Source organism: Microcaecilia unicolor, chromosome 7, assembly GCF_901765095.1.
Source record: "Microcaecilia unicolor chromosome 7, aMicUni1.1, whole genome shotgun sequence".
Lineage (NCBI taxonomy): Eukaryota > Metazoa > Chordata > Amphibia > Gymnophiona > Siphonopidae > Microcaecilia > Microcaecilia unicolor.
The window spans coordinates 817,345-831,768 of record NC_044037.1 but is presented as its reverse complement, the minus strand read 5'-3'; the positions used below and the strand labels follow the sequence as shown (position 1 = coordinate 831,768).

Here is a 14,424-nt window from a genome sequence, read left to right as displayed (position 1 = left end):
CTAAACGGAAGAGCTGTCCACTCATGCCACACAGAGAAGCAGCTCAAGGCTGAGCTAGTAGTCACAGCTAACAGAAGAACCACCCACTCAAACAGAACCATACAGAGAGGATGCTTACGGCTGTGCTAGTAGACACAGCTAAATGGAAGAACAGCCCACTCGTGCCACACAGAGAGGCCACTCAGGGTGGCGCTAGTAGTCACAGCTAAGCAGAAGAGCAACCCAGTCAAACACAAACAGAAATTAAACAGAGAGGAAGCTCAGGGCGGTGCTAGTATACACAGCTAAATGAAAGAACAGCCCACATGCCACACGGAGAGACTGCTCAAGGCTGCGCTAGCAGTCACAGCTAAACAGTTAACCACTCAAACAGAAACCTCACAGAGAAGACTCAAACAGAAAGCACACAGGGAAAACTCAAGACAAAGCCACACGACCATAGTAAAGGAACACTCATGGCTGTGCCACTTAGCACTCAAGGATAAGGGGAAGCTATTCATAGGAACACTCTAAGCTGTACCATACAGCACTCAGGGAAAAGGGAAGCCACTCAAAGAATACACAAGGCTGGCCACACAGCACTCAAGAATAAAGGGAAGCCACTCATAAGAATACACAAGGCTGGCAACAAAGCACTCAAGGATAAAGGGAAGCCATTCATAGGAATACACAAGGCTTGGCCACACAGCACTCTAGGGTAAAGGGAATCCACTCATAAGAATACACAAGGCTGGCCACACAGCACTCAAGGGTGAAGGGAATCCACTCATAAGAATACACAAGGCTGGCCACACAGCACTCAAGGGTAAAGGGAAGCCACTCATAAGAATACACAAGGCTGGCCACACAGCACTCAAGGGTGAAGGGAATCCACTCATAAGAATACACAAGGCTGGCCACACAGCACTCAAGGGTAAAGGGAAGCCACTCATAAGAATACACAAGGCTGGCCACACAGCACTCAAGGGTAAAGGGAAGCCACTTATAGGAATACACAAGGCTGAGCCACAGAGTCAAATAACAGACACTATAGACAAAGGGAAAAGCAAACAAACCAGGAAAGCTGCCTTTACATACACAAATCAGATAAGGAGCAATGCTCACAAGAATCAGGAGACAAACAGCAGCAGACAAAGAGTTAAAGCAGGCTAAAGGGAAGGACTGCTTCTAATACGCAAGTCAGAAAGAAGCAGTGCTTACACTGCAGTCAAAGGATTAAAGCAAACAAAGGGAAAAACAAACAATGTTCTTACCAGAACTCAGCCAGCACACAGCTAGGTAGGGAAAGGAAAGGCAGGCAGAGCACACACAGCTGCATGGAGGAAAGAAAAACCCAAACTATTGCTACATGATGCAAGGTTCCTCATTAGGAGTCGCTGCCCAGGAAAAGGATTTGGTGTCATCATTGATATGTTGAAACCCTGTACTCAGTGTTCAGCAGCGACTAAGAAAACGAATAGAATGTTAAGAATTATTAGGAAAGGAATGGAAAACAAAACTGAGAATATTATAATTCTTTGTATTGATCCGTGTTTGATTGCACCTCAAATACTGGCTGCAACTCTGGTCACTGCATCTCTAAAAAGATATAGCAAAATTAGAAAAGGTACAGAGAAGGACAACAAAATGGTAAAGGTGCTGTGATGAAGGCTGAAGTAGCTAGTTCTCTTCAGATTGGAGAAAAATAACGGCTGAGGGGAGATGTGATAGAGGTCTATAAAATACTGAGTGAGTAGACATGAATTGCTTATTTACTCTTTCCAAAAATTCTTGGAGTAGGGGGCATGCAATGAAACTATTAAGTAGTAAATTTAGAAATAAATCAGAGAAAATATGTCTTAAGTGTAATTAAACTCTGGAATTTGTTGCCAGAAAATGTGGTAAAAGCAGTTAGCAGGGTTTAAAAAAGGGTTGGATAAGATAGACTTGGGAAAATGCACTGTTTATTTCTAGGATGAGCAGCATAAAATCTGTTTTATTCTTTTGTGATCTTGCCATGTACTTGTGACTAGGATTGGCCGCTGTTTGTAACAGGATACTAGGCTTGATGGACCTTTGGTCTGTCTTAGTATGGCAACGCTTATGTTCTTATAGAACAAAAGTCTCATCTAATTCTGATACATCAATTAGAATTCATAGATGGGCAGCTGCCTTCCCTCCACAGTCAAGGATAACTGTAGTGGAGAAATTTAGAAGAGTCAGCAGTATCAGTGGGACAGTGGTTGATGATGTTGAGCCATATGGCATCCATGGTGCCTGTAACTCCTTAGATGTGTCTCAGTTTGAGACATGATCAATAATCCTTGTCCACTAAGTGGACGCAGGCCAAGGGATCTCTACTGTGTACTGTGAAGTTGTAAGGGTACGTCAAGTTTTTATAAACATAAAACATCATTTCTGTCACCTGTCCTAGTGGCCAATTCAATCCATTCTGGCAAAAGGAGTCCAAATTCCCCCAGTTCTAATTGTGTTAATGATGGATGTATCCAAACTGGACGGGGGAGCTCATACAGCTGGACTCCATATTCAAGAGTTATGGTCCTTCTGGGAGAAAGTTTACCTGGAACTAAGAGCAATGTGGTACACTTTAAAGACTTTTAAAGATTGGTTGAACAACAAATTATTTTCATTCAGACTGACAGTCATCAGGTAACCATGTACTTTCTGAACAGTCAGAGAGGAACAGGATCATACCTCCTGTGTTGGGAGACTGTCAGAATGTGAAAATGGGCCATCACTCATGGGATGAATCTTAACCATGTATCTAGCAGGCAAGGACAACTGCCTGGCAGTCAGATTTTGCAGACACATAAAGTGGCCCAGAGGATTTTTTGAGAGCGGAACACTCTGATAGATGTTTTTTCCATGCCTTACAACAGGAAGATCCTTTAGTTTTGCTGCAGAATAGGGATGTGCAGAAAATCAACCTTAGATACGATTCTTCTGGATTGAGGAGAAGGACTTCTGTGTGCAAATCTTCCTATACCTCTTACTGTAAAAGCTCTCCTGAAATGCAAACTACTGAGGAACCATGGTTCTTATAGCCCCTTATTAGCTCAGACAGATTTGGATCCCTCCTCTTTTGGAACTTTACATGAGACTAGAGCTTTCTCTGCACTGATTATGCATCATCAAGGAACGATGCTACATCCCAGCATCAAACCACTACCCCTCACAGCTTGGACTTCAAAAGGGTAACTTTAGCTTCCCCAAACTTACTGGACAGTGTTTCTCTGGGTCTTTTGGCTTCCAGGAGAGCTTCAACTTGAAAGTTATACAGTTTTAAAGGGGAAAGGCCCTAGATCTCTTTTCCTGTCTCAGCTCCTTCAGTTATGCAAGAATAAAATTCAGCATTACAACTTACAGCTGAAACAAGCAAAGAAAATTTACTTCACAAATGTAATCAATTTCTCGTCAAATCTAAGCATCTTTTTTTGTTAGTCTTGCAACTGACAGACAAGAAAGACCCATGCCATCTAATCTAGCATCCACGGACTTGAAGGCCAATTATATTTTTGAGAAGATAAAATCTCTAAATCATTACATCAACCACTTTTGGCTTCTGCACCACTACCTGGTTCAAGTCATCTGGTGGCTGATCTTGTTGATGCTCTACCTTTGAAATTCTGAACTTCATTCACTCTACCAACACTCATGGTTCATATTTTACTATTCGGCCAAATATGAATAATGAAAAAATTATTTGGTCAAATATGAATACCGAATATGAATAATTGGCATTGAGCTTTAACATAAATAACAGAAGCAGCGTGAAATCAGAGATCAAGTGTTTATTCCAGTAGAATTTAGCGCAATAGAGTCCTGGATTATTTGTATTCAAATTTAAATTACTATTTGGCCGAATACAAATAATATATTTGGGCACTATTTGGGGCCGAATCGAATGTAAATATTTGGTATAGCCCTAGTTAGGACCACCCTTTGTTCGATGAGAGCAGCTACTTGACTCCTAGGCCTTTACCCTAAGCCTGGCTGAAACTGGCATCACACAGGTTATTACCCTTTGGTATGCACATGATCCATTCCAGTCTTTCTTCTGGATCGATACCTTCTTTCTGGAAACAGGCCATAGTTCAGCCAGGCAGCAAAACAGCAGATCGATGATAGTAAAGGGTCAGTGTTATTCATCACCTAAAAGCATAAATAAATACTTAAAAGCCCAACACAGCCATGTTTTGCCTTATAAATGGCTGCATCACCAGGGGATAATAAAAACCTGTAATAGATACAAAAGAAATACATGTTAGTATAAATCATAAGAACCCGTGAAACAAATAGATAACTAAAAGCAAAATCATAGACCACAGTCTGAAGCCAAAACACATATAAAAACAATATGAAATCATAGTAACTACTGATAAAAGCATACCCATAAACGAAAGGAGGTGAAATAGGACTCATGTACCCTAGAGGTGTGTTCCAGGTTAAAAGCTAAGGACAAATAAAAATACTAAGAGTTTGCTAATGTCAGATAAAAAATCTTACAATTAAAATATGTATTAAAAAATTTAGGCAGCAATTCTTACTACAGCTGGTTCCAACAAAGTACCAAAAAGCCAGCATAACATGAACATACCTTCCTTCTATCCAACAGCAACTCTTGGTGAGTCTCCACCAACTGTGTGAGTACTAACTATAAAGGCTGCCTATGTTAGGGTCATAGGTCACAGCACTCTTCAATTATTAAATTACAACATTACATATTAGCCACAACATTGCTAAAAGGTTGCTAACTGTAGAGAGTGTGGCTCAACTAAAACCAGTGTGACTAAAAGAGCAGCATTATTTTCTCTCTCCCAACATGCCCAATAAGTAAAAACATCACAAATTTGAAAATATTAACTCCCCTGTTTACAAAGTTGCTCTAGCGGCTGCCAGTGCGCTAATGCCAACACAGCCCATTCAAAAGAGATACAGTCCTATAAGAAGAAGGTTTCACTGGATCTGTACCCGGTTTCAAAAGTAATACAATCTGGGCCAAATGAGTGAAAAAAGATTGTAAAGTAGGGATAATAGAAGGACACAAGGGGAAAAGGATAGTGATAGGAGTGTACTACCGTCCGCCTGGCCAGGACGAACAGACGGATGCGGAAATGTTAAAGGAAATCAGGGACGCAAACAAACTGGGCAACACAATAATAATGGGGGATTTCAATTACCCGCATATAGACTGGGGTAATGTAACATCTGTACACGCAAGGGACATAAGATTTCTTGATGAAATCAAGGACAGCTTCATGGAACAGCTAGTTCAGGAGCCGACAAGAGAAGGAAAAATACTAGACTTAGTCCTTAGTGGTGCTCATGATCTAGTGCAGGGGGTAACGATACGAGGGCCGCTTGATAACAGTGATCATAATATGATCGGTTTTGATATTGGCATTGAAGGAAGTGAAACTAGGAAATCAAGTACGCTAGCGTTTAACTATAGAAAGGTGATTACGACAAAATGAGAAAAATGGTGAAAAAAAGACTGAAAGGAGCAGCTCGCAGAGTAAAAAACTTGCATCAGGCGTGGATGCTGTTTAAAAACACCATCCTGGAGGTTCAGGACAAATATATTCCACGTATTAGGAAAAAGGGAAAAAAAGACTAAACGTCAGCCGGCGTGGCTAAACAGTAAGATAAAGGAAATCATTAGAGCCAAAAAACAATCCTTCAGAAAGTGGAGAAGAGAACCAACTGAAAGTAACAGGATAGATCATAAGGATGCCAAGCCAAATGCAAAGCGGAGATAAGGAGGGCAAAAAAGGACTTTGAGAAGAAATTAGCGTTGGAAGCAAAAATACATAGTAAAAACTTTTTTAGATACATTAAAAGCAGGAAACCGGCCAAAGAGTCGGTTGGGCCGCTGGACGAAAATGGTGTTAAAGGGGCGATCAAGGAGGACAAAGCCGTAGCGGAGAAATTAAATGAATTCTTTGCTTCGGTCTTCACCGAGGAGGATTTGGGGGGGACACCGGTGCCGAAAGAATATTTGAAGCGGGGGAGTCGGAGAAACTAAACAAATTCTCTGTAACCTTGGAGGATGTAATGGGTCAGTTCAGCAAGCTGAAGAGTAGTAAATCACCGGGACCTGATGGTATTCATCCCAGAGTATTAATAGAACTAAAAAATGAACTTGCGGAGCTACTGTTAGAAATATGCAATCTGTCCCTAAAATCGAGTGTAATACCGGAAGACTGGAGGGTAGCCAATGTTACTCCGATTTTAAGAAAGGTTCCAGAGGAGATCCGGGAAATTATAGACCGGTGAGTCTGACGTCGGTGCCGGGCAAGATGGTGGAGGCTATTATTAAGAATAAAATTGCAGAGCATATACAAAAACATGGACTGATGAGACAAAGTCAGCACGGATTTAGTGAAGGGAAGTCTTGCCTCACCAATCTAATGCATTTTTTTGAGGGGGTAAGCAAACATGTGGACAATAGGGAGCCGGTTGATATTGTATATCTGGATTTTCAGAAGGCGTTTGACAAAGTGGCCGCACGAAAGACTCCTGAAGAAATTGCAGAGTCATGGAATCGGAGGTAGGGTATTATTATGGATTAAGAACTGGTTGAAAGATAGGAAGCAGAGAGTAGGATTGCGTGGCCAGTATTCTCAGTGGAGGAGGGTAGTTAGTGGGGTCCCGCAGGGGTCTGTGCTGGGTCCGTTGCTTTTTAATGTATTTATAAATGACCTAGAGATGGGAATAACTAGTGAGGTAATTAAATTCGCCGATGACACAAAATTATTCAGGGTCGTCAAGTCGCAGGAGGAATGTGAACGATTACAGGAGGACCTGCGAGGACTGGGAGAATGGGCGTGCAAGTGGCAGATGAAGTTCAATGTTGACAAGTGCAAAGTGATGCATGTGGGTAAGAGGAACCCGAATTATAGCTACGTCTTGCAAGGTTCCGCGTTAGGAGTTACGGATCAAGAAAGGGATCTGGGTGTCGTCGTCGATGATACGCTGAAACCTTCTGCTCAGTGTGCTGCTGCGGCTAGGAAAGCGAATAGAATGTTGGGTGTTATTAAGAAGGGTATGGAGTCCAGGTGTGCGGATGTTATAATGCCGTTGTATCGCTCCATGGTGCGACCGCACCTGGAGTATTGTGTTCAGTACTGGTCTCCGTATCTCAAAAAAGATATAGTAGAATTGGAAAAGGTACAGCGAAGGGCGACGAAAATGATAGTGGGGATGGGACGACTTTCCTATGAAGAGAGGCTGAGAAGGCTAGGGCTTTTCAGCTTGGAGAAGAGACGGCTGAGGGGAGATATGATAGAAGTGTATAAAATAATGAGTGGAATGGATCGGGTGGATGTGAAGCGACTGTTCACGCTATCCAAAAATACTAGGACTAGAGGGCATGAGTTGAAGCTACAGTGTGGTAAATTTAAAACGAATCGGAGAAAATTTTTCTTCACCCAACGTGTAATTAGACTCTGGAATTCATTGCCGGAGAACGTGGTACGGGCGGTTAGCTTGACGGAGTTTAAAAAGGGGTTAGATAGATTCCTAAAGGACAAGTCCATAGACCGCTATTAAATGGACTGGAAAAATTCCTCATTTTTAGGTATAACTTGTCTGGAATGTTTTTACGTTTGGGGAGCGTGCCAGGTGCCCTTGACCTGGATTGGCCACTGTCGGTGACAGGATGCTGGGCTAGATGGACCTTTGGTCTTTCCCAGTATGGCACTACTTATGTACTTATGTACTTATGTACAAAAGTTTGTGATATTTCGCTCTGAAGTCATCTGGCCCTGGCGCCCTGAGAAGGGCACTCTGTTGGATGGATAGAGCCACCTACTCCTCTGCTATAGGGGCATTAAATTTTTGTAGATCATCTTCCCCAAGGCGAGGCAAATCTAAATTATCTAAATATACATCTCCCTCCAGAGCCACCTTGGAATAATGATCATAAAGTTGCTGATGATAGTGCTGAAACACAGCTGCTATTTCCTTATCTGTTCTCACCAAACCTCCATCTCCCATGTCTACCTGAGAGATAGTGTGAGGCCTCCGGACCGGTTGACCAAGTTGGCTAGAAGTTTCTCGGGACTGTATTTAAATGGTTTGAATCATTCATTCTTCACTGCAATTTAAAGGTAAATTTTTCAAACAAAACTTACGCAAAAATGTCCTGTCCTTTCAGGAGTTCCTCAATGCTCTATTCTGTCACTCTTTAACATTTACTTTTGTCCTTTAGCCATGCTGATCCAGTCACATAAATTAGGACCTTCTTCTTTGCAGCCCATATTCCACTTACCTACTCAGTTTCGCTGCTTGACATAAATCTTCGTCTATTGCAGGAGCACCTAAGTTCAATGGTAGATTGTCTTTACTTATTATAAATTAGTCCTTAATGCCAATAAAACAATAGTTTGCTTGATTGTAAGTTCACTTACACAACCCACTGTTAGTTTGAACCTCTTTAATCTCTTCATTACACCAGCCACCTTGTTTCGATATTTTGGGGTAATCACAGACACACAGTTTTTTTTTTGTGGGACCTCAGTGTTGTTTAACCCATCTGATGAAAGTTCATTTTGAGCCACTTAATACCTGTCAGCTGAAGTATCTGACCTGGATGGTCTTGTATTTGGTGGCAGTAACTTCAACTGAAGGAGTGAGTAAGCTTTAGGTCCTAGTAACTGATACACCTTATATGAGATTTTACAACAGAGTGGTTCTGCATGTTCATCCAAAGTTCTATCTTAGTCTGTTATCCTACCAATATTTTTTTGTCTCATGCTCACAGAGGTGAAAGTGCACTGTATACACTGGATTGCAAGAGAGCCTTGGCCTTCTATCTGGAGGGGACTAAAGACCATAGAAATCCACCCAACCTCTTGTTTCTTTTGGCCCAAACAAGATGGAGGCAGCTGTTAGCAAACACACACTCTAATTGTCTAGCAGACTGTGTCTTCTTTCCATGTACCAGAGCAGACCTGAATCTTCAAGGTCATGTTACAGCTCATATAATGTCAGAGCTATTGGAAGCATCTGTAGCCACCATGAGGTCCGCATCAAAGGAAGAGATTTTCAGAGATTTGAGTCTGCATCACACATTTCTTTTCTATTTTTTTGTTGAAGGAAGCCTGTAGATAAGGAGTCCCATGTTGGAAGGACGTTGTATCCTTCTTGTCCTCTGTGAAAACCAAGTTACTTGCCAATAGCAGGTGTTTCATTGTGGACAGCAGGATACAAGTGCTCATATGCCCTCTCATCTTCCCAAGGACTTGTATTCTGTACTAAACTAATACATAAGGTAGACTGAAGCAATCCTACGTGGTAGCTACAGGGAGGAAGTTGTGCACATGTGTGGTGATCCTGTTCAAAAGTTCTAGAAACCTAGTAGTGTTCCTGTGCCATGTTCCATTGGTGGTCCCAGAAAACAACAAGGCAACCGATCTGCAAAATCCAACGTGGAAAACAAACTAGCAGATCAGTGTAATATCCAACAAAAACTTTATTGAAGATACCGTGTATGAAACGAATGCCCGACACAGGCCGTGTTTCGGCCAACAATAGGGCTGCATCAGGGGCTAGTCTGTATATTTTTAAATAAGAGCGGTATCAAATTATCTATCAGGACAAGGATATGAGAAATATTCTTCATAAAAAACCAGCATGAGCAGCTCAAGATAGCATATCTCTGGATATGCGTGACGCCAGATAATTGATGAATAGTCTGCTATCGAAAGCTGGAAAAACCACCTAGTTTGTTTTCCAGGTTCCATTGGTGACATTACCCATGTTGTGAGGGCTTATGTCCTGCTGCCCATGAGGAAATGTGCTATAGGTAAGTAACTTGGCTTTATTTCTTTTCTTAGGTGATCATGTTTAACAACAATTCCCTTGCAGATTAAAAAGCTGTCTCGTTGGGAAGTGATTGATGTGGTACGTACCATGTCAACAGAACAGGCACGTTCCGGTGAAGGACCAATGAGCAAATTTGCTCGTGGCTCACGATTTTCTGTTGCAGAACACCAGGAGAGATACAAAGAAGAGTGTCAGCGGATATTTGACCTGCAAAATAAGTATGTTGTTGTAGGGTACAGTTTTCCTTCCGTATGTCCATTAGATTGATACAGTCTTGTTAGTTTGATTCATTTAGGGGGCAATTCTACAACCGGGCATAATAATTTGGACATGCTGATGCTGTGTGTTGACTGCAAATTCTGTAATGGCATATATGCACCCAGATTGCATGATAGAATACTAGTGTAAATCATCATTGGCATGCCTTAAATGTTTTACGTCATATCTATTGTAGGTGTAACTGTTGGTACTTAAATGTGGCATTTTAGTGCATAACACTGTAAAATACTCAAGTAACTAGATGACCTGCCCATGCATTACCCATGTGTACACCCCCTTGCACTTACATGCTAAACAACTTGTGCGTGTAAGTTGTAGAATAGCACCAATCACTTCTGCACATGTGTGCTAGTGTTCTATAACTTATATGTGGAATCGATGCCTAACATTAGGTGCCAAGTTATAGAAAGAGGGGCTTAGTGTTTATTTAGTAGATCTGCTCTTTGTGAGTGGAAGGACTTTACTACCTAAGGTATGATGATTGTACAAGTAGTATTACTGATGTAGTACAGATAGTTCAAGGATCAGGGATTTTGTTCTTAACACCAAGCTTCATGTAATAATGAAATCAAAATATAAAGTTAGTTGCATGTTGTTTGAAATCCATGATCCTATAACTGTTTGCATTACTACTGGACTACTGATGTTAAATATTTATTCACTGACACAGTAAATAGTTGCTGGGTTAATTAATGAGCACCAACATGCGATACTGAATAAAATTAAGGGGAAGGGAGGAAGGACACCAGACACAAGGCATTAGGTTTTTACTACTTAGATTTTCATCAGTGATAATAGTACAAACATTGAGTATTTATTTATTTATCAAAGTATTTATACCCCACATTACCCCCACAAACATGCAGGCTCAATGTGGCTTACAAAACCAGAGAGAGATCTCTGGGTGATATCAAAGACAAATTAGAATTGAAGAGCAAGAGTGCAAGAAAGAAAGAGAATGGGACCAACCAGATTCCACTTTTATATATTTGCAGGGGTAGTAGTCCTACATAGTTCTTGTAGAAAATGATTTTGTAAACAGATGCGTTTTTAAAGTCCTGCGGAAGAGAAGGTAGTCTCTCAGACTGGTTATGGCTCTGGGAAATGCATTCCAGTTTTGCGCACTGATGAATGGCAAGCTTGACGCCTGAATAGAGCCATGCTTACATCCTTTCCTGCTTGGATAATGCAAGGTGAGATATAATCGCGATGTTGGGTCAGCATTTCTGGCAGGCAAGTCGATCATGTTCAGCATGTAATTTTGTACAATCCCGTGGATGAATTTTGTGTACCACGGTGCAAACCTTGAATACAATTCGCTCCTTGATTGGAAGCCAGTGAAGTTTAGCAAGAAGAGGCTTTGCACTTTCGAACCGGGCTTTATTTTTTTTATTTATTTATTATTTTACTTAATTACATTCACATTTATCACGTAAATGTAAGGAAAAACAGAAATTAATATAAGGAAAAAGAAAAAAACATTTTCTCACAACAATATATATAATTGACCACAATTGGGGGATCCAAGATCAGGAAAACAATCTCAAAGAAAATAAGAAAAACACCAAGTGGTTAATCTTACAAATTCATATTTTCTGAGGGAGGAAGGTTAATCAGTAATTGCAGCCGGTACAGTGGTAACTAAAGGAAGTTGCTGCAGAGGGTTCTTCATCTGTTCTTTTAACTCCACAAACTCTTGTAATTTCTTGGGTTCAACAAATAAGGAAATAAAACACATACAAAGGAATCGCTCTAGGAAGGTCCCACCTAGGGCAGTGATTCTTGGCTTAAAAGCCAAGAGTTCACACCTCCTAGTCTGCGATTCCCTTGATATATCAGGAAATATATTTATCTTTGAACCCAAAAAACTATCAGCCATGTATCGGAAATTCAATTTTAAAACATTGTTCCTATCTAAATCAAAGCAAAAGTCACTAGTAATATAACTCTCTATATAGGGTATTTTAGGAAGATTTATCATTCTCAAGTTATTTTTCCTTAATTGGTTCTCCAGAAGTTCCACTTTTTTACAAGAAACATGACTGTCCTTCATTACCAGATTAACTGATTTTCGTAGAGAAACCATTTCCGTAATCAGAGTCTCTATTTTTATATCTTGGACTTCTACTTTGTTAGATAAGTATTGATATAATCACATATTTATTCCTGAAAAATTTTTGACATCTGAAGAAGAGAATTATTCACACTCTGCAGAACTTCCCATAGTGCGTCCATTATGACATTTTTTGGCTTCACCAGGTCCAATTTCTCCACAGAAACTGCTCCAGATATCTTCGGGGGGAAGAGCTCATTCTCCAATCCCCCAGTTGGTTTATTATCCGGAGTCAATGCTGCGCCAGGACCTCGGATCGCGTGAGAATCGTAACCCACTTCGGGTGTTTCCACTGTCGACCTCCATAGCGAAGTGTTACTGTTTCTGGGTCTTGGAGAGGTCATGCCAACAGGGGGACTCAAAGTCACTCCCTCTCCACTGAGATTCGGCAATAAAGCCTTGCTGTTCCCCGAAGCAGGACCCGATATCCCCGACGTTATGACCCCAAATCTCTCCAAAGTAGACTGAGAAGTGGTGGGAACCCCAGCCGTGTTCGAGAAGGACAACACCACGGCTTTGCCTTTTTTCTTCTTCATTCTCTGGGGAGCACGCCTACTTCTTCAGGTATTCTGGTGTAAAACGGGAACTCAACTAACGTACGTCCTCCCTCGACACCATCTTGGATCCTCCAGTTTAGGACACTCTTTGTCTGGTTTCTCCTCAGAGGCCTGTCTGAAATGGGTAACCCTTCAGCATAGCCCTCTAAGTCATTGAAACACGGAAGCCCCTCCACCACTTACAAGGTGGTGTCCCTTCGGAGGGGTCGAACCGGGTTTTATTGAAGATCAGTCTTGCCGCTGTATTTTGGGCAGTCTGCAATTTCCTCAAAACAAAGTCTTTACACCCTGCTAACGTACCATTACAGTAATCTGTATGACAAAGCACTAATGATTGTACCATATTTCTAAAGAGATGCCTCGCGAAAAGGTGGCATACCCGTTTCAGCTTCCACATCATGAAGAACATCTTCTTTGCTTGCGCTGTTGCTTGTCCTTCAAATGTTAAAAAACAGTCAAAGATAACACCCAAAATCTTCAAGTGATCAGAGATGGGAAGGATGAGATTGTTAACAACAATAGAAGTTGGGTGAATTAATTTGCGCTGAGAAGACAGGATAAGGCAGTGTGTTTTATCTGTATTAAGCATTACACTTTGAGCCCCATTTTATGCAGAATGTAGAGACTGGAATGGAGACATTCAGGATAAGACATGCTAAATTGTGGTGTTATTTCAGTAAAGTTTTTGTCAGTGCAAGATTGCATATGTATTTAACCGAGACAAGCAGTAGGAGCAGCCATTTTATAAATATACATGTTGAAAAAATGGTACAATTTTAAAAGCTTCCACAAGGAGGTATTGACACTTTGTGTGGACCTTATGTGGACTTTATGGGAACTTGCTAGATCTTATATGATCTTGGGGTTTTATTCTGGATGATCTTTGGGGGATGGGACTTATATTATATGGTTCCCATGAATGGGATGCAAACATACCAGGCTATAATCTATTTAGGAAGGATAGAGAGGGTCGTAAAGGTGGCGGAGTAGCTCTGTATGTGAGGAATGATATCACTGCGACTGAAATGACAGGGACCTGGGGAAAGGAAGAAGCGATATGGATCACCTTAAAAAGAGATGATAGAACCTCTGTCCACGTGGGTGTTGTCTACAGACCTCCGACACAATTGGAGGAATTAGATAAAGACCTGATCGCAGATATTCAATAGTTGGGAAGCAAGAGCGAGGTGCTGTTGCTGGGAGATTTCAATCTGCCGGATGTAGATTGGAAGGTTCCGTCTGCGGAATCGGAAAGAAGTAGAGGGATCGTGGATGCTTTCCAAAGTGTTTTCCTCAGACAAATGGTGATGGAACCCACGAGGGAGGGAGCGACACTGGATCTGGTGCTCACAAATGGGGATAGCGTGTCAAATATCCGAGTGGGTGCCCACCTGGGCAGCAGTGACCATCAAATGGTTTGGTTTGATATAACAACTAAAGTGGAGAGCGGCCACTCAAAACTCAAAGTCCTGGATTTCAAGCGTGCTGACTTTAATAAAATGGGGGAATACCTGAGGAAGGAGATGATGGGCTGGGAGGAAATACGAGAAGTGGAAGGACTGTGGTCCAGGCTGAAAGAAGCTATAAATAGGGCCACGAACCTTTATGTAAGGAAAGTAAATAAAAGCAAGAGAAAAAGGAAACCGA

The 14,424-nt window shown here is 41.4% G+C and overlaps 1 protein-coding gene across 1 annotated transcript in view; it reads left to right on the top strand.

Moving 5' to 3' along the window:
- The window catches only part of TAF1 (TATA-box binding protein associated factor 1), a 493,091-nt gene that overhangs the window by 246,615 nt on the left and 232,052 nt on the right, over positions 1–14,424 (top strand). The window contains 1 exon segment of the mRNA XM_030210565.1: positions 9,871–10,046. Coding sequence (XP_030066425.1) covers positions 9,871–10,046 — 176 coding nt within the window.